At 39.2% G+C, this 21307-nt stretch overlaps 1 protein-coding gene across 10 annotated transcripts in view; it reads left to right on the top strand.

Moving 5' to 3' along the window:
• The window catches only part of Heph (hephaestin), a 68922-nt gene that overhangs the window by 13961 nt on the left and 33654 nt on the right, over window positions 1–21307 (top strand). For 4 of the 10 annotated variants that reach the window (XM_077106844.1, XM_077106843.1, XM_077106839.1 and 1 more), the window contains exons 7-12: window positions 818–954; window positions 2391–2522; window positions 6439–6650; window positions 7672–7819; window positions 10687–10899; window positions 19605–19818. In XM_077106844.1, coding sequence (XP_076962959.1) covers window positions 818–954; window positions 2391–2522; window positions 6439–6650; window positions 7672–7819; window positions 10687–10899; window positions 19605–19818 — 1056 coding nt within the window. The remainder of the gene's footprint in view (window positions 1–817; window positions 955–2390; window positions 2523–6438; window positions 6651–7671; window positions 7820–10686; window positions 10900–19604; window positions 19819–21307) is intronic. The other 6 variants (XM_077106842.1, XM_077106841.1, XM_077106846.1 and 3 more) reach the window with 4 other exon arrangements.

The raw sequence follows: 21307 nt of genomic DNA, 5'->3' as shown, positions 1-21307 counted from the left end.
GAATCGAACTCAGTGCCTCACACATGCTAGGTAAGTGCTCCACCACTGAGCCACAATCCCAGCCCTAGTGTTTATTCTTTCAGGAGGAAATAATGAAGTGAGTCTGAAGAAAAGTAAGGCAAGTTGGCACTTGAGTTTCAGAATGTTATCTAGTCACCACCTGGGCTTGCCCACTTAGTGGGCTTTCATTTTGGTGTGAAAGCCTATTAAAAATTTTGAGATGGGATCTCACTATATTGTGCAGGCTCATCTTGAGCTCATGGGTAGAATTGATCCTGCCTCACATCTTCTTAGGTGCTGGTATGATAGGCACATGCCACCATTCCTGCCTAATTTTTGTGGTGCTAGGGAATTGAACTCAGGACCTCATGCATGCTAAGTAAACCCTTTTACCACTGAATCACATCCCCAGACCCTGGACAGTGCTATTCTTGATTAAGGAGAGAAAGTATTCGGAGTACCTGAGGATAATTAAGGACATTGATATAGGCTATGTAATTTGGGAGGGCAGAACTGATTCTAGTACTTACAAGGAATAATATCCCAGCTCCTGATAAAGAATAACTTCCATAATTAAAATTATCTAATAGTAAAGGGTATTATATTTTCTGAAAATGAATTCTTTGTCTTTGGAAAGGTTAAAACAGAAGCCATATATCACTTATTGGTGGAGATACCTTCAATGGTGGGAATTAATCTGGAAGATCTCTGAGGTCCTTCTAATCATAAAGGTCCATAACTTGATAAGATTAAGGGTGAGGTGGGATCTATTTGATGGTCAGTGAAGTTGTGAGACATTTACCTCCTTATATGCCAGTGGTTCAGATAAGTTCTTCCAGAAGAACTCCACTCGAATTGGAGGTACTTACTGGAAAGTTCGATATGAAGCCTTCCAAGATGAGACATTCCAAGAGAAGTTGCAACTGGAAGAAGATAAGCATCTTGGAATCCTTGGTGAGCAATATTTTATTTATTTTTGTGAGCAAGATTTTAATTAATAAAATTTATTGCCTAGGCCAGAGAAGTAGTAAGGATATAGGAACTAGAACCTGAGAGTGGTGAAAAAGGATTATGGATCTGAATTTGTTTGAAAAACACTAGGTTAAGCATAGTCAAATTGTGATCTTTGCTGTAGGATTTCCAAGAGCCTTGAATTTATTTTTGTTCATCATGAATCTCCAAGATAGACATAGAGTATATAGAATTTCTCATACTTACTTTACTACTGATCGTTTCTTGGTAATATATTCTAGTACCACTTTTGTACAGACCATACTTTTAGAATTGCTTCTCTAGGGTCATTCCTGAAAGGTATAAGGCAGTAAGCTTGTTCAGATATTTGGCAATCTTGGACCAGGAGCAGATTGGTATGACATATAGACGTGCTTGCTGTGGTGAAGGTTGCAGAAATAAGCTTAGAGTCTGACCTTGAAGAAAATATTCAGAAGGTTGATAGCACAGTATTGAAAGAGTTTATAGCAAGGTTATATGTGGTTTAGTCACTTGGTGGGACCAGGAAATAGAATAGGTCAGATGGGACAAAACTTTGGAAATGAAAATACTGTAATGAGCCATACTCTGGAGACAAGCATGTGTCAAGTTGATTCTAGATCCTTAGGGTGGATAATAGTCCATATACCGGAAAGATAGAATAATATAAGGAAGAGAAATTCACCCTAAGGAAGAGAAGTAAGTAGAGTATGAGGTGTTGTCTTGACTTGGGCTCAGGATGGGTCCCCAGTTTTTGAGCAGAGGTAGAGCTTCAGGTATGGAAATTGAGTAGAAAACCAAGCCAGAGACTCTGACCTTGGGTTAGAGCCAGCATAAATGCTTACATGATTTCTTGGTACTTTTCATTGGCTTTAAAAGTGACCCAAATATGTTAGAGGTGGGGTGAGTAGTGAAGCATAGAAAAGTTCAGAAGCTGTGACTAGATTAGCTAGTCCAGGACCTGGATACAGAATATAATAATTATCTTAACTCAGAATTGGTTTAAGACTGAGATAACCCACTTGGATAATAAAATTAGGGGAAACAGGTTTGGATTTGACAGTGATTGGGAGAAAGACCTGGCATTAGATCCTGGCTCTGCAACTAACGTGCCATTTGAATTTGTGTAGGTCAATTCCATCTCTCTGAGCTGAAGTTTCCTCATCTGTAAAATGGAGATAATAACCTGTGCCCTGTATGTCTTAGAATGATATTTGAGGATAAAAATGAGATAGTGGATTGTAAATTGCAGTATACTTGGAATGGATTATTCTTATTCTTTCTTGTCAAGACTAGAGTTCTTTCTGCTTTCACTTACCTTTTCTTTTCTTTCATCTCTTTCAGTTTCTTTCCTTCATCTTTGTCTTCTTTCTCATTGTCTCCCCCTTCCTATTTTCCAGGGCCAGTGATCCGGGCTGAGGTGGGTGACATCATCCAGGTGGTCTTCTACAACCGTGCCTCCCAGCCATTCAGCATGCAGCCCCATGGGGTCTTTTATGAGAAAAAATATGAAGGCACTGTGTATAATGATGGTGAGCTAGCAAGGTTTTCAATAAATGTGGGCTGGCTGGTGGTAGCTGGTGGTTGTAGAGAGCGAATCAATGTCTCTTTTCCCATGCCATTATTTTGTTATAAACATTTTAATGAGTATATAATACTTTATCACATAGATATATTATAATTTATTTAACTAATCTTCCATTGTTTCAACATACAGTTTTTTTTTGTATTTTTGAACATTGTAAGTCAGATTACAATGTATGAATATATACACTCTAGCTTAGATTTCTGAGAATCTATTAGATTCTTAGGAAAGAATCCTAGAAGTGGAATTATTGGGTAACTATTTTTTTTTGGTTTTATTTTGTTTTCATTTTTCTTTTTTGTAATACATTTTTTTAAAAAAATATTTTTTTAGTTGTAGGTGGACACAATACCGTTTTATTTTACTTTTGTGGTGCTGAGGATTGAATCCAGGGCCTCACACATGCGAGACGAGTACTCCACTGCTGAGCCACAGCCTCTTTTTGTAGATTTTATTTGATACCAGGGATTAAACCCAAAGGCTCTCTACAACTTAGATATACCCCCAACCCCTTTTTCAAATTTCAAGACAGGGTTCTGACATGTTGCTAAGGCTGGCCTTAAACTTGACATTCTCCTTCCTCAGTCTCCTGAGTCATTGGTATTATAAGTATATGCCACCATGTCTGGATTAATTTCTTTTTTTCTCTGAGAATATTAGCACATTGCTGATTCTAACCCAAAATGCAAAAAGAGACACTGAAAGCATAAAGGGCAAATTTTCAGACAAGTCTAAAGTAAAAGAACATCCTGCAAGGGAAATTTTCTAATCTTAAAGAAGGAAATACTGAGTGGGGCCACAATTAGGTATATGACAACGGAATGTGACCTACAAACCTTGCCTGGTCCTGGTTATAAAAATAGATTTAAGAGACATTTTGGTGATAATTGAAAAATTTTTATATAGACTAGATATTAGATATTATTAGGAAATTTTCTTAGGTTTGGTTAAGATATTATAGGAACATAGGAGATACTTGCTTTGAGAATAAAATGTTGTGACATTTGCATTTGCTTCAAAATGATGCAACAAGCTGGGCACAGTGGCACATGCCTGTAATTCCAGCAGTTTGGGAAGCTGAGGCAGGAGGATCACAAGTTTGAGGCCAATCTCAGCAAATTAGCAAGGCTCTAAGAAACTGAGTGAAACCATATCTCAAAATAAAAATTAAAAAGGCTGGGGATGTGGCTCTTTGATTAAGTGCCCTTTGGGTTTAATCCCTGTATCCAACAACAACAAAACAAAACAAAACAAAAACTCAACAAAAGCAAACAAACAAAAACCATGTTTGTGTATGGATTTTTGTACGTAGATAAATTAGGATGGCAAAACATTAATAATAGACTTTAGGTGGTAAGCTGATCATTGTACCATTCTTTATATATATTTTTAGTTGTAGTTGGACACAATACCTTTATTTTGTTTATTTATTTTTATGTGGTGCTGAGGATCAAACCCAGGGCCTCGCACATGCTAGGTGAGTGCTCTACTGCTGAGCCACAACCCCAGCCCCATTGTACCATTCTTTAAAGTGTCCTAAGCTTAGAAAATTTAAAGAATGAGGAACAATGGATGAATATGAAAAGTTGAAAATATACCAAATTATAATCCCTTGTTATAAGCTATGCTACAAATATTGTTGTATATGCTTTTATGCCCACTTTTATGATCATTTTTCAGCATATTGTGTGTGTGTATATTATATATATATTATTTTTAGCATGGGGTCTCACTCTGTTCCCTAGCCTTTTTTTCCAGCTTGGGACCTCAAGAGATCCTCTAGTTTCAGCCTCCTGAGAAACTGATACACTAAGACATTCAGCTCCATGCCTGGCCCAGATATATTTCTAAGATTTAGACTTGATGAATTAGAGGATGCATATTAAAATATTGCACCTATATCCAAATTGCTCTCTGAAGAGATTTGTAGTCTCATCAATTTGGAGTTCCATCAATGGTACTTGAGAGGGACCCATTGTTTACAACCTTATTAACACTGGGGCAGTTTTGTTGTTGTTTGTTTGTTTTGGGGGGATTGAGCCCAGGGGTGCTTTACAACTGAGCTACATCCACAGCACTTTTTATTTTTTGAGACAGGGTCTAATTTACTGAGCTTCTTGCTAAGTTGCTGAGGCTGGACTGGAACTTATAATCTTCTCTGAGTCACTAGGTTTACAGGCATGCACCTGTAATCTTTGGCAAAATAACAGCATTGTAGGCAGATAATTCAACAAAATAATTTTTTGGCAGGCGGATTAAACCCAGTGGTACTTTACCCCTGAGCTACATCCCCAGGTTTTATTTTTATTTTTTAAATTTTGAGACAGGATCTCACTCACTATGTTGTTCAGGGTCTTGCTAAATTGAAGTCACTATTGTTTTGATTTTTTGATTTACATTTTTTGATTATGTTGACATTCTTGTTAGTATTTAATACATATCTCTTGTTCTTTTTTAATTACTACTATGGATTGAACCCAGGGGCGCTTAACCACTGAGCCACATCCCTAGCCCTTATACATATCTTATTTATTTCTGAGCATGAAACTTTTTAAGGCTCTTTCTTTGTGTCTGTCTGTCTGTCTGTCTCTCTCTCTCTCTCTCTCTCTCTCTCTTTTCCTCAATACTGGGGATTGAACCTGGGGGTGGTGTACCACTGAGCTATATCCCCAGCCCTTTTTATTTTTTATTTTGAGAAAAGGTCTTGCTTAATTGTCCAGACTTGTTTGGAATTTGTGATCCTCCTGCTTCAGCCTCCAAAATTGCTGGGATTACTGTTATGTACTACCATGCCTGGCTTTTAAGGCTCTTAATGCATTTTGTTAGCATATTTTCCAAAAGGGTTATTTACATTTACACCTTAAAAATTTTTTTTTAGTTGTCAATGTGCCTTTATTTTATTTATATGTGGTGCTGAGAATTGAACCCAGTGCCTCACATATGCCAGGCAAGTACTCTACCACTGAGCCATAACCCCAGCCCTGAATTTACACTTATCCATTTTATAGGTGGGTGAGAAGGATAGGTGCCAACATTGATTATAATTTATAAAATATTTACTAATCTGACAAGCAAAAAAGTTATCTAGGCACTTTTCATTTGTACTTCTTTTATTATTTATTTATTTTGGTGCCAGGGATTGAATCCAGAGGCACTTTACCACTGAGCCACATCACTAGCCTTTTTAATTTTGTTTTGTTTTGTTTTGAAATGGGCATCTCAGTAAGTTCCTGAGGCTGGCTTTGAACTTGCAATCTTTCTGCTTCATCCTCCTGAGCTGCTGGGATTAAAGGCATGTTCCACCTGTGGTGATTCTTTGATTAAATTTGATTTTTTTTAAAAAATTTCAACCTGAGGGTATAGTTCTATGGTAGAACTATGCTTAGCATGTGGGTGGCCCTGGGCTTAGTCTCTAGCACCACTAAAAGAAAAAAAAAATTCTGTGTGTTGCTTGATCATGTCCTGTGTTCACTGAAGGAATTATAGCCTCAGTGTTTTTTGTATATATACACATATACATATATAACTTATACATGCCCACACATGCATATCTGCATATTGAAAGGAAAAAGATATTCAACAATTAGAGTTGTTTAAAGAAGAAATGAGCTATGATGATAGGTAGTGAGTCTCCTATAACTGGAGAGTTTGAAGCAGAAGTAGGAATATAAGAGTAGATAAATGTATATTTTCTAGTATGGGGTATTCAGAGGAGTCTTAAAGTCTCTTTTACAATATTCTATTTTGCTGCTATTGCTGCTGCTGCTCCAAAATGCCTTTGTTTATGATCTTTATCTCTCTGTTTGGAACTGATGATCCTCACACTAATCAATGTGATTAATGAGTTCACGATTTCTCTGCAGGCTCATCTCATCCTGGCTTGGTGGCTAAACCTTTTGAGAAAGTAATATACCGCTGGACAGTGCCTCCCCATGCTGGTCCCACTGCTCAGGATCCTGCCTGTCTCACCTGGATGTACTTTTCTGCCGCAGATCCCATAAGAGATACAAATTCTGGCCTGGTGGGCCCCCTGCTGGTGTGCAAGGCTGGTGCCTTGGGTGCAGATGGCAAGCAGGTATTGCCAGAGATGTCTGGCTGGGAAGCCTGGTGGGAGGAGGATGAAGCTGAATTGTTAATAGGAGTCCTACATGAAAGTAGGTTTTAGAGGTAATGGAATAGAAAAAAAATTACCAAGCTGTTGCATCAGAAATTAATAATTGGAGACTTCATGCTATCCTTGCATGTTATTTTTTTTTATCACAAACATACATCTTAACCTGTTTTTTCCTATTTCATATCCTCTCATCATCATTTCCTTTTTTTTCTGCTCCTCCTCCCCCTTCACCTCATGCTCCCTCTCTTTATTCTGTCCTCTTTCCCTCACCTTTTCTTTCCCTATCCTTTCTCCTCCACCCTGTCCCTTTCCCTATCCCTTTCTCACTTCAGTGGCCCCTAAAATTTGTCCCTAACCCCTAAATGTGCTGTAGTATTTGACAGTCTTCTTTGGTATCTAGCCAATCATTTTTAGCTATGCAACCTTAGATAAATTACTTAACCTCTCTGATTCACTTTCCTGTTCTCCAAAAACATAGGCTTAACAGTGGAGGAATCTCAAGATTCTGTAAGGATTAATTCAAATAATCCATATAAAGTCCTTAGCATAGTGTCTGGCACATAGTAAACACTTAGCAAATGTGAACTATAACAATTATTATTACTACTTTTATTTTCAAATTTCCCTCCAGAGCCTTCGTCTGCTCTCCTAGCCACTATCTGTCATTCCTCTCCCCAGGTGTCTCCAGGTTCTCGGCTATCACACTCTGTAATGCTGCTCCCTATGCCTCTTCCCAGCTCCTTTCATGCATTTCTCCCCTCAAGGCTTTTTATTCTGATCTTATTCTCCCATCTACAATTTGAAGTTAACCTGCGGAATAACTGCCTAGCAATAATTGCAGCTCTGGGCAGGAGTTGTGGGTTTGACTCATCTGGAACAGGAAATGGGAAAAATGAGGGATTCTTGGATCTCCAGCTGCAAAGTACATACCTGCTGAAACCATTGCTATTCTTCCCTCTGCCTTCTTCCACTGGGCCTCAAGAAAGGGGTGGATAAAGAATTCTTTCTTCTCTTCACTGTGTTGGATGAGAATAAGAGCTGGTACAACAAAACCAATCAAGTAGCTGCTCTGTTGGATACTCGACTGCTCTCAGAAGATGTCAGCTTCCAGGACTCCAATCGGATGCATGGTATGGGGAGTACTTTTGACTTAGGCTACAACTGAGAAGTCCCAAGTAAAATCGAATCAGACCAGTTCCCAAAATACTCACTCCATTGGTTAGATCCATCAAAGACACAAGTTGTATTGAGGGATTCAGTCTACAATAGGAGATCTTATTCTTAGTGCCTTCTTTTACTGTGCCCTGTGTTACACAGTATGGGGATATTTAAAGTCAGGTGAGGTGAGGATTATGTATAAGGAATACTCTAGAGAGTGTGAACTATATGCTGGGATGATACCCTTACAGTTTTGATTTTCTTTTTATTTTTTTAAAGTCTTTGGTACTGGGGATGGAATCAGAGACATTTTACCATGGAGCTATAAGCCCAATTCCCACCCCCCCCCTTTTTTTAATTTTGAGACAGGGCCTCACTAAGTTGCTGAGACTGGCTTTGAACCTGCAATCTTCCTGACTCAGCCTCCTGCATTGCTGGGACTACAGGCATGCACCACCATGCCTGGCTTGTTTTTATTTTTACTTTTTGTGATGCTTGGGCTCAAACTCAGGGCTTTGTGTGTTAGAGGGATGCTCTACCACGGAGTTATTCCCCAGTTCCCTTTCCCATCTTATCCCTCTCCCTTTTCTCTCATACCCTTGCTCCCATTTCCCATGCTGCAGCCCAGCTGGGTGTTTTTCTCCCCTTAAGCATCCTTTGTATCTTGCCGATTTCATGCCTTTGCAATGCTGTGCTCTGCATTTAAAAATTTTTTTCATTCCTCACATATTTGCCTGCAGCCTATAGAAATTCTGTCCATTCTTTGAAGCCATTCTTTTTGTGCTAAAAAAAAAAATATGTCTTCCACGTAACCACTTTTTTTGGGGGGGTGGGGAGGGAGCTGCAATTCTGGACATTGTACCCAGGGACACTTTAACAATGAGCTACACCCCCAGCTCTTTTTATTTTTATTTTCAGAAAGAATCTCTCTAAGTTGCTGAGGGTTTCATTAAGTTGATAAGGCTGACTTTGAACTTTTGACCGTTTTGCTTCAATCCCCCCCCCCCCAGTTGTTGGGATTACAGGCCTATGGCACTACATCCAGCTCATGTAACTGCTTCTTAGCACTCAAGTCAAGTGATGACACCCTCTTCTGATTAGATAATTTTAATATAAAGTTCCACACACTTCTCATTATTATAGTTATTTGTTACATGACTTTGACTTCTGCTAGAGTATAGTCTTTAAAGGTGAGTATTGTATGTTGCTTATCTCTGCATACTCTATGTTATCTAACACATAGCAAATGTTAACTGAAATTAGTGAACTACCAAATGAAAGGGTGGGTGGCTGGGTGGGCTGGTGAGGGAATGAATGGGAAAACATGGTACCATTTTCCACGGAGCTCCCAGCAATTTGTAATGAGATGAGAATAATAACACCCATGAAACAATTATAGAACAATCCAAGACAGACTATAATTAAGTGCTAAATTGTGTAGAACAGCTTTTAAGTTCAGAGGAGGAGAACATTAATGAGGAACAATCAAGTTAAAGGATTCCTGGAAGAAGGGAGCACTTGAGCTGGGTCTTGAAGACTGAATAGGTTTGCAATCAGAACATTACAGGCAAGGAATCAGGGGGTTAGCAATGTTCCCATCAGCATCCCAGGGGATTATCAAATAAGATGACTCATTAAGGCTGATTCCAGTGGAGGTGGTGATATAGAAAAGGGGTCAGCTTTAGGCAGGTCTTACTGTATTTTGTGTGTGTCTTGGGGGTGGGGAGAGTGTACATGGTGGGAAGAGAATGAGCATGATTGTATTATCTTTTGGCTCTGTCTCTTGGTTCCCATTTCCGGTTATTTCCATCATCTGGCAAAAGCAAGTCGATTTTATAAGCCAAGTGCATTCCAGTTTGAATTTCCTGAGCACCTAATTGATATAAACAACATGCCAGATGCTTATGCAGTTATATAGATTCAGAAAATGTGCTAGGTCAATCTAGTACAGGAGATAGATTTTCAAGTAAATCATTGGACTCTGTAGTAATTGGTATTATGCAAATTTTATGTTAAAATTTATGGAAATTAGGGGGAGGGAGAATAAACTCTTCTTCACAGAGGAGATGATATTTGAGGTAGACTATGATAGATGAGTAGTAGATTGCCATAGAACAACACTGGAAGGTGCAGTCTGTTCCAGGCAGAGGTCACAGTATGTGAAAAGTCAACCATTGTTTTCTAAACACCTACTATGTCTAATGTCTTGGGGATGTAGAGACTAACAGAGCTCACAAGACAATGGTGTGTGTGCGAGAGGGTAGGAGGACAGAACTCAAGTAAAGGTGTAGGAGGAGGCTCTCACAAGAGTTTGGGTCAGAGAGGATAAGGGCCAGAACTTTGGCAATAGCAGTGAAGATACAGAAAAGAGGACATTTGGAGCTGCAGATGGAACCTTGGAGGACATAAACACTCTGGAGGAGTGGGGAATCGGAAGAAGATGGAGAAGAAACAGTCAGAGAGGTGTCAGAGAACCAGAAAGCATAGTGCCACAGAAATTAAGGGAGGAGGGTTCCAGAGAGTGGGAGTAAGAGAGGTTAGGGTGTATATGTGTATGTGTGTGTGGTTGTTGTTCAGAGTAGCTCAGTGTTGCCAGTGTGTGGTGGTGAAGGAGGAGGGTTGGGAGGTGAGGCCAAAAAGTCCAACTGAGCTCCCATCCAATGACAGATATTCATGAGTAGAACTAAAGTGGTTTAGAGAAGAAGGCAAAGGAATTGAGGGTGATCTGAAAGTTTCAAGCTGTAGGAAGCCATAGTACAGAACTGATATCATACTTCTGGCCAGTGTTCAACTAGTCTGATCTCATCTCCCCATCTTGTCTTGTGTTTTTGTTTTCCAGCCATTAATGGGTTTCTGTTCTCTAACCTGCCCAGGCTGGACATGTGCAAGGGTGACACAGTGGCCTGGCACCTGCTTGGCCTGGGCACAGAGACTGATGTGCACGGGGTCATGTTCCAGGGCAACACCGTGCAGCTTCAGGGCATGAGGAAAGGTGCAGCCATGCTATTTCCTCACTCTTTTGTTATGGCCATCATGCAGCCTGATAACCCTGGTAAGTACCTTAAGAGGGGGCCCTAGGCTTATAGGCTTTATTAAGTTGAGGACCTACCTGGGGATGCAAGGTGGGATGGTTTTTGATGATAAAAGAAGTAGCATATTGAAGGTAGTATTTTCAGAATACTTTTCTGTTTTCCTTCTTCAGTGGGTCCTCCGTGTTTTAGTTATTTGGCTTCTCTTCTCAGCTGCAAGCAGAATACAGTGAGAAGGTTGAGGAAGGTCTTTCCTGGAATAGTGGGAGAGAAGTGAGGGTTCTGCCCAGCTTCAGGGCAGTTTCTTACATGGAAGAAGGTGAAGTGACCACATAGAAATTTTACAGATAAAGTCCTTGCAGTGGGAGAAAGGCCAATGACATATACCTGTAAGTGCTTTTATCCCTTCCGATATTCTGTGAGGATTTCTGCAAATTTTCCTATTTCTGGTGTGTATGTGAAAGAGAGAGAGAGAGAGAGAGAGAGAGAGAGAGAGAGAGAGAGAGAGAGAGAGAGAGAGAGAGAGAGAGAGAGAGAGAGGAGAGAGAGAGAGAGAGAGAGAGAGAGAGAGAGAGAGAGAAGGGAGAGAGAGAGGTGAGAGAGAGAGATGTGTGTGTGTTGTAAACAGTTTCAGCTCAGAAATCAGAACACAGAGACTCTTAGATTCCTTCCTTACTTATTTTTTCTTAATTCCTTCCCACACTCCCCTTATCTATCCTTTCCTCCTTTTATCCATTTCTTCTTTAATGAAGAAATGTGACTAGAATGTTCCACCAGCTTCCATTTATTTCTGGCATTTCATAATGCCGCAGTATTTTTTCAGTCCCTAGGGTGTATTCTTTTTACAGCCAGTAGGTGGTGATAGTGTTTGTAAGAAAAAGCTGTCAGTTCTACGCAGTTCCTACTGAACTTATTTTAGTCATATGAATTCTATTCATGTTTGGAATAACAATTCTTAAAGAAAATAATTCCCTTCAACAATTTAATAATTACAGCCTGGCTCTGAGTTTGACAAAAACATAAAGCTTTTTCTTGAGTCCTCATTGGTTCTCATCTACTGGGATATTTTCTTAGTTACGGAGAGTTGTTAGAAAATTAGAAATAGCATTAATGGAGCAGAAGAGAACAAGAGGAACACATCATTTTAGTGAGGTAGGGGTAGGGAGCTTCTGAATAAGAAAGCCAAATCCCAGATTTAATTGCCTTCCTGCAAAACCAGTCAAGCTCCCTAGTCAGGTCTACATGCTTTCTCAGGGCTCACTCTTACTTTAAATGAATGAAATTATTTTGGTGCCCTACTGTAGCCCAAGGAGGGTGGCAGAGTACCTATAGCTACAGCTACTTGGAGGCTTATGTGGGAGAATCACTTGAACCCTCAAATTTGGGGCCAACCTGGGCAACATAGCAAGACTCCTTCTCAGTTAAACAACAACAACAACAACAAACCCCATTATAGTGGATAGTCTAGAGGGAAAGGAAGAAGATGAGTTTACAAGAGTAAAGGCTTGAAATGTTACTTTTGGTTAAGATCCCTGGATTTTGTTATTAGCAAAAGCACAAAACCTTTTATACCTTTCTTTATATTTTCAGACCTTTAAAACAGTTTCCTTTTTTTTCACAGAGATTCCAGGTCATAGAATATTGGAACTAGTAGAGTATCTTCTAGATCATCTTAATTCATTTATTTTACTAATAGGTGCAAAGGACAGAGACCTAGAGGGGGAAAATTACTTGCTTAGATAAGAAATGTTGGCTATATTTTTTCCTGCTTCTCCTCTCACTCCTCTTCCTTCAAATCTTGTTGATTCTTACTCCTAGTTGATTTCTTGCATCAGAACTCTCCATTCATCTCATGGGAACTTGCTCTGTGATTAAGATGGAGACCATAGTGACTAGTTCTCCAAAAACAGGGCAAAAGAATCCAGTTTAATGGATGAGCCAGGACCAGAATCTGACATTGGGATTTTGGAGAGACAGGTAGTAATAGGCAATGGCAAATGTACATATGTGCCGAGGTGGTTTAAAAAACATGACTGTGACCAGATGTGGTGGTGCGTGCTTGTAGTCACTACTGGGAAGGCTGAGGTCAGAGGATGGCTTGAATCTAGGAGTTCTAAACCAGCCTGTGCAAAATAGTGAGACCCAGCCTAAAAAAAAAATAGTCACTTTGGAGATTCAACCTGTTATGGGTTGAATGCTAATGAATATGTTTAAAAAACTAGAAAAATAAATGTCTTTCAAAATTCAGCAAAGTATTAAGAGTTTGAGTTATGTGGGTTTGTTGGTGATTTCTTAATCATATTTTTTGCTTAAATTTTAATAAGCTTATACTACCTTTAATAAAAATGACATATTGTTTTTTAAAAATATCACCCTGCATACAATGCCTCAGCTCTTCCTATACTGATAACTAGAGCTTTAATAGTCAGGGAAAGTGGCAGATAAAAAGGTCAAAACTTGTAATATATTATTTTCCACTAAATTCTTGTTAGATTTCTCAGCAGAAAGAGACTATTTATTACTGCACAGGACCCTCATTAGAGTTTCTTTTTCTCTCTTTTGCTACTGGAGCTCTATTGCTTTCTTTCTTCTTTCTTTCACAGTGCTGAGGATTGAACCAGGGCCTGCTCACTTGCCAAGCAAGGGCTCTGCCACTGAGCTATATCTCCAACCCCTGGAACTCCTTCCTTATTCATTTTTTCTCTGCTTTACCACCCTCTTTTTTTCCCTATTCCTTTTAACTCTCTTCTCTTGTTTTCCCTTTCTTTTATCCATCTTTTTTCCTTTTTATTTTTCTTTTCCTTTTAAAACCTTCTTCTTCTCTCCTCCTCTTTATTTCTTTTTCTGCACTCATTTGTCTCCCATGTTGTCTTTTGTTTCTCCTTCTTTTTTATTTTGTCCTTCACTTCTTTTAATCTCTTTTCTCTTTCCTTTCTTATTTTTCCCAATTCCTTCTTCCCATATCTCACCTCTCTTTTATTTTCTTCCTTTGATTTCTCTCTCCTTCCTCTTTATATCCCTTCTCCGTTCTTCTCCCTTGTCTCTTTTTGTTCTTTTGCCTTCTTTTCTCCATTTTCTTTGTATCTTTATTTCTTTCACATTTGCCTACCTCTTTATTTTCTTTTCCTTTGCCTTCATTCTGTGTCTTTTCTTTCCTCTCCACTTGAATTTCTCTGTATTTTCTCTGTTTTTCTTTCTCACTTCTTTTTATTTTCTCTTTCTTTTTCTGTTACATTTTCCCAAAGCACTGTAAGCAAATATTCACTCAATGGCTTATGTACTAAGGATGTGAGGATGAATTGGGCAGCTCACAGTTAATGTGAAAGGGAGATAGGAATGTAAACATTATTATTCAGAAGGCTACGATGATGCTATCTGCTAAGAGTTATGGTAACACACAGGGAGCTGTGACAAATTTTTCTTGCAGAGTGAAGCTCTGCTTGGTAGGCAGATATTCAGACTGAGCTTTTTGTTTTCTTTCTGTTTTTGTGGTGCTGGGGATCCAACCCAGGGCCTTGCTGCCTGCTGGGTAGGCACTCTACCACTGAGCTACTCCCCCAGTCCCAGATTAAGCTCTTGAGGTTGAATAAACAGTTATCAGACAAAGAAAAGCGGGTGGTTGATGATGAGGACCTTACAGGCAGTAGGAAACTTATGGGCAATAGTTTGTAAGCATTACCTGTCTAGAGAAGATTGAATCAAGTGATTTGATTCGGTGAGGTTCAACTTGAGATAGTATGCTAAATAATATTTGTAAATGTGGAGGTACTTTTAGTTATCGCAGTGACTGGAAATGTGTAGGGGTGATATTGGTATATAGAGGGTAGGAGTCTAAAAGTTGTCCTAAATGTAGAATAGTGATTAGTATAGGTTTGGGAAAATGGGGAAGGGTGGATAAAGAGAGGCTGGATTTATTTATTTATTTTTGGTACCAGGGATTGAACCCAGGGGTGCTTTATCACTGAGCCACATCCCCAGACGTATTTTATTTAGACACAGGGTCTCATGGAATTGCTTAGGGCCTTGCTAAATTGCTGAGGCTGGCTTTGAACTCGCAATCCTCCTGCCTCAGCCTCCCAAGCTGCTGGGATTACAGGTATGTTGCACCATACCCAGAAGGAGACTGGATTTAATCAGTGCATGCTGTATGCATGTATAGAAATACTGCACCAATCCCCATTAATATATACAATTAATACACGTTAATCAAAATTAAAATAAAAAATGTTGAAAAAAAAAGCCTGAAATGTGTAAGACAGTCCTAAATAATGAAGAATAAATCCCACCCAAAATGCTAATAGCACCCCTGTTGAACATGTAGGCTATAAGAGAGATAGGAAGTGACTAAGGATGCAGTTAGAAAGAGGAAAGGCCTTGCTAAAGGAGCTAGGACTTAATCTTCTACGCTATGTGAACCCATCAAAGATTTTATTTCTTTTATCAAGATAATGACTGACAGGATGTGATTTTCATTTTTGTAAGTTTACTATAGAATACTATGTGTAATGGCTCTGAGTCAGAAGGAATCAGAACCAGTGCAGCATAGCAGAAGGCTCTTGAAAGAGATGATGACAGTCTGCCAACAGTCAGGGCCAATGGAAATGGAGAGAAGGGCAGAGTTAAGGGATATTTGGGAGCAAAATGACAGGACTGAGGGGATGTGCAAGACAAAAGAATGGCTGAGGTTTTCAGCTTCTGCATCAAGTCGATGGTGATGGTAGCTAGATGAACAAATGCAGGAGCAGAGGAGGGGTAATAAGGTGGTAAGATTTGGGTAAAAAGTATTCATCTGGGGGAATGTTAAATTTTAAGTTCTTGGTAAAAATCTATATTAGGTATTTGTGGATTGGAATCTAAAGGTAGAAGTGAAGCCTGGAGGGAGAGATTTGGGTGTTCTAATTGTTCAATTAGAACAATTCTCCTAGCATGGAGAATGATAGGAAAGGAAACTTAAGGCAGAAATCTACATTTGAGAGGAATGTAGGAAAACAGAAGCCAGAAAAAAGGAAAGGCAAAGATTTGATTAACAGTAGGAGAACATTCAGAACTAAGAGCTCAAGAGTGTTGGGGGAAAAAATGGCTTCAAGGAGTCAGCGTGGTGGCACATGACTATAATCCCAGTGACTTGGGTAACTGTGACAGGAGGATCACAGGTTCAAGTTTAGTGAGACTGTGGTTGAGTGCCTGTGAGTTGATCCCCAGTACCACACAAAAAAAGTGGTTTAGACAGAAATACTTACATGAGAAAATTCAGATAATGTGTCTAACCCAAGTCTTATGACTTCCTCAGAATGTCCTCTACTTGTTTTTATCCTCTCAGGTGATTATCAGACTTTCTTTTCACACTAGACCCTGACCTATAATGTTTGGATCATGTATATAATCACCTTTTGGCACACACATTGATTCACTCAGTATATATTTATGAGTAAACAAGATACATGATCTTTGCTCTTAGGAGATGGCCTCAGTAAACACAGAAGTAAAATAAGATAGTTTCAGATAGTGATATATGTCATGAAGGCAATAAAATACAGTGAGGTGATAAAATAATGAAAGCCTTACTTTAGAGAACGGTGTTCAAGCCAGGCATGTTGGCACATGCCCATAATCCCAGTGACTTGGGAGGCTGAGGCAGGAGGGTTGCAAGTTCAGGTCCAGCCTCAGAAATTTACCGAGGCCTTAAGCAACTTAGAGATTTCCTATCTCAAAATAAAATTAAAAAGGGCTGGAGATATGGCTCAGTGGTAAATCAACTCTGGGTTTAATACTCAGTACCAAAAAGAAAAAAAAAATCTGAGAAAAGCATTTTAAGCAAAGGGACCAGCAATTGCAAATATCCTACAGTGGGGACAATCATGGCTTGTTCAGGGCCAGTATGATTGGAGAGTAGTGAGCCAGGGGAAGACTGATGTGATGGAAGGTTATAAAGGTTGATGAAAGTCATACTATGTAAGGCCTTCTAAACACAGTCAGAAGCTTGGATTTTATCCTGAGTATGAGTAGAGCACTTAAAGCAAAGATGCAGTGTACTCTGAATTAAAGGAAAGATGCAATGTGCTCTGGATGATATTGTTAAAGAGCACCTGTGTGGATAATGGTTGTAGATGGCAGAAGAAGCAAAGATGATATTGAGAGGTTATTGCAAATTTTCAGGTAAGACATAATGGTAGCTTGGACTATATATATCTCCTATATATATATACATACATACACATATTTATTTATTTGTTTATTTTTTTGGTACTGGGTATTGAATCCAGGGGTGGTTAACCAATGAGCCACATTCCCAACCTTCTTTATTTGTATTTTTTCAAATTTTGAGACTGGGTCTCACCAAGTTACTTAGGGCCTCACTAGCTACAGCTGGCTTGCTGGCTTTTAACTTGTGATCCCCCTGACTCAGCTAGCCAAGTCATTGGGATTACAGGCATGCCCCACTGCATCCGACTGAAAGGATTATTATTATTATTAATTATTATTATCATTATTATTATGTACTGAAGATTGAACTCAGTGGTACTCAACCACTGAGCCACATCCCCAGCCCTATTTTTTTGTATTTTATTTAGAGTCAGGGTCTCACTGAGTTGCTTAGTGTTTCACCATTGGTGAGGCTGGCTTTGAACTCGCTATCCTCCTGCCTCAGCCTCCTGAGCTGCTCGGATTACAGGTGTGTGCCACCATGCCAAGCTTGAAAGGAAAATTTTTGATGGAATAACTTATAGGATTTAGTGATGGAACAGATGGGAAAGGTCAAAATAAAAATAGAGTTTGAAAGTAAGTATGGAAACAAAAGTGGGCACTCTTTTTCTTTCAAGGTGTATATAAAATAGTGTAATTGACTATTTTTTTCTAGTACTGGGGATGAAAGCCAGGGCCTCACACATATACCACTGAGAAACATCCATAGCCCTTTTATTTTATTTTTATTTTTTAAATTTTTTTTGGTACCAAGGGTTGAATTCAGAGATACTTAACCACTGAGCCACATCCCTAGCCCCTTTTTAATGTTTTATTTAGAGACAGGATCTCTCTAAGTTGCTTTAGAGCTTCACTAAATTGCTGAGGCTGGTTTAGACTCATGACCCTCTACTCTCAGCCCTCCCAAGCTTCTAGGATTACAGGCATGTGCCACTGCTCCTGGACATAGGCCTTTTTAAAAATATATTTTATTTTGAAGCAGAGTTTTGCTAAGTTTCCCAGACTGGCCTCCAACTTGTGATCCTCATCCCTCATCCTCCTGAGTAGGTGGGATTATAGAATTTTATCACTATTCCTGGTATAAGGAAACATTTTAAAAAACAGGATGACTGAGTCCTTAACTATGTTTTTTAGATATAAAGTATATTAGGAATGGAGAGGCCAGTAATGTAGAGTCAGTTTGGGATGGAATAGTCAGGGAAGGCTTTCTGGAAGAGATGAAACATGAATTGGGTCTTAGAGAATAAATGAGTCCTCATAGCTTTTGAGGGTAGGGTGAACATATAGATGCCTTCCAGAAAGAGGGTAACAGCTTGAGTGAAAATTCCCAGATAGGAATGAGATATGGCAGAGGAACAGTCAGAGATTGATTTAACTGGAGCAATAGTTGACTTTGGAGCAGTGTTTGAAAAGTTGTACTGGGTCAATAGTTTGGGGGCAGCTAATAAGAAACCTTTGAAAGCCAGGAAGAAGAGTTTGTCATGATGGGATAGGCAATGGGCAGCAATATAAAGGAACAATGTGAATAATGTTCTAAGAAAGTTAGCTTCTTTTGATCAACATTGTCTGAGCCCAAGTGTGTCCTTGACATAAAAATCTTGAGATCAGGTCCAGACAACTCCACAACACAGACATTAAGACCAATATCTCAAAATTCTATTATAAAAACCTAGGGAAGGGCCTTCCAAAGCTCTCTTATGTAATCATACTTGTGGTTAAAAAGTTCCTTTATTAAATAGCTATTCAGACCCACCTTTATTTCTTTGGTACTTGGTAGAAAAAGGAGACAACCTGTGGTCAATGCCATCCTTGGAATCATAAGTATAAAACTTTGTTTACTTATTTGTAACTTTGCTTATTAAACATTTACTATACACTGTGCTAAGAACTGTACATACATTAATGTATTAATTTAATTTTTTTGAGAGAGAGAAAGAGAATGAATTTTAATATTTATTTTTTAGTTATCGGCGTACACAACATCTTTGTTTGTATGTGGTGCTGAGGATCGAACCCGGGCCACACGCACGCCAGGCGAGTGCGCTAACACTTGAGCCACATCCCCAGCCCTGTATTAATTTTATTTCTAAACAATCACATGAAATAAGCAAATTTATCCTATTGAAGGTGTTGAAACACACATTTAGAAATTGCTGCAAGGTTATATAGATAATAAGTGACAGATAGGGTTATTAATCACCCCACTTTGCCCAGAACTGAGGGGTTTACAGGGATATGGATATTTAAGTGCTAAAACTAGGGAAAGCCCTCAGCAAACAGTGAGGAATTGGTCTATCTAATGGCAGACTTTAGATTCTAACCCAGACAGTGTAGATTTGGAGCTGGAGTTAATTAATATATGTGCTCATTTTTCTCAACAAACTTGTAATACACTTTTATCTAATGCATAGAAGATCTTTATCCTGCACTTCCCATTCTCTGCAGAACACCCAGGGAGAGGCAGGACCCCCCCTCCCCCAGGTACTTCTCAGGTGTCAGATTTTTCTCTCTGATCTTCCTTTAGGGACATTTGAAATTTACTGCCAGGCAGGCAGCCACCGAGAAGCAGGGATGAGGGCGATTTACAATGTCTCCCAGTGTCCTGGCCACCATGTCAGCCCTCGTCAACGCTACCAAGCTGCAAGAATCTACTACATCATGGCAGAAGAGGTGGAGTGGGACTATTGCCCTGACAGGAGTTGGGAACTGGAATGGTATAACAAATCTGAGAAGGAAAGGTAAGGTGTCAGAAAAGGAGAGATCGTACTTTCTTAGTTTTTTTGTTTGTTGTTTTTGTTGTAGATGCACACAATACCTTTATTTTATTGATTTATTCTTATGTGGTGCTCAGAATCAAACCCCATGCCACACACATGATAAACAAGCATTCTATCACTGAGCTACAACCCCAACCCCCATAATTTATTGAGAAACATTTTTTTTCAGGTGAGGGTACTGAAGCTGAGAGGAAGAGGCACTTATCCAAGGTTACTAAAACAATAGCAATACAATTGTGACTAGGGTGTAAAATGCAGGTTTTTTGAATTCCAGCTCAGTGCTTTTTTAAAAAAAAATCTTGGCTTATTATGGAGCTGAAGAGTAAAAGACCTTGCCCACACTCTCCCCCTCTAAGTCTTTGCCTCCATTCTTCTAGTTAGCTGTAAATACTTACTCTGGGACTTGAATTAGATTTTATGGAGAATTTCTTTGAGAAGTAAAATATCTCAAGCTCCTTCATTAAGGTAAAATCTAAGCTGTGTAGCAAAAAATGTCTAAAACAGAGCACGGTGGCACAGCCTGTAATCTCAGTGGCTTGGGAGGCTGAGATAGGAGGATTGTGAGTTCAAACCAGCCTCAGCAAAAGCGAGGCACTAAGCAACTCAGTGAGACCATGTCTCAAAATAAAATACAAAAGGGACTGGGTATGTGGCTCAGTGGTTGAGTGTCCCTGAATTTAATCCCTGGTACCCCCCCAAAAATACCCAGTATTTTATTTCTTGTTTATATAATAGTATTGATATGAGCAGTCCAGGGCTGGTAGGCAAACTGTGTCACCCTTAGTCTTTGAGTTCAACTCTAGGACTAAGGTGTCTCTTCTGCTTATAGACATTCCTAACTATCAAGTCAGGGCAAGTAGCATTGTCTGTAAGTAGATGACCTAGAAGTTACATAATTTTATTTCATGCCCCATTGTCTTGAACTTATTCCTAAGGCCATACTTGTAAGAAAGCAATGTGCTCAGCTAGAACCTAGATGATTCTATTACTAAAATGGAAGGAGGAGAGACTAGAAACTGAGGTACATATTAGCAATCTCTACTCATTGGTTTTTGTCACTCTTATTGCCCTTTGACAATTCTTGTCCATTATGTTGGTTGTTTAAAATTTAAGTCTTCTTGCTAACCTGCTGTGGGAGTTAGAAAAAGTAAATTACCTTCTCTGAACCTTGGTTTTCTCATCTATAATTTATAGTTAAAAGAACATGATGAGAAGTGGTGAGAGAAGGGGCAGCAGGCTTGATTCTAAGTCCTGGCTTTCTTTCTGGCTGACATTGTCTCTAGATATATCCTGTCACTTCCATACTACTAGTGCACCTTTGAGACCACCTATTTCATAGGCCTATTTGGAATGTCAAATGATGACATGAATAATAAAACTATTTATAAACTGGAAAGCATCCCATAAGGAGAAATATGTTAATATTTCATTTCCTTCCTATCTCTTCTCA

This window comes from Callospermophilus lateralis, chromosome X (genome assembly GCF_048772815.1).
Source record: "Callospermophilus lateralis isolate mCalLat2 chromosome X, mCalLat2.hap1, whole genome shotgun sequence".
NCBI lineage: Eukaryota > Metazoa > Chordata > Mammalia > Rodentia > Sciuridae > Callospermophilus > Callospermophilus lateralis.
This window is presented reverse-complemented; position numbering and strand designations above follow the sequence as displayed.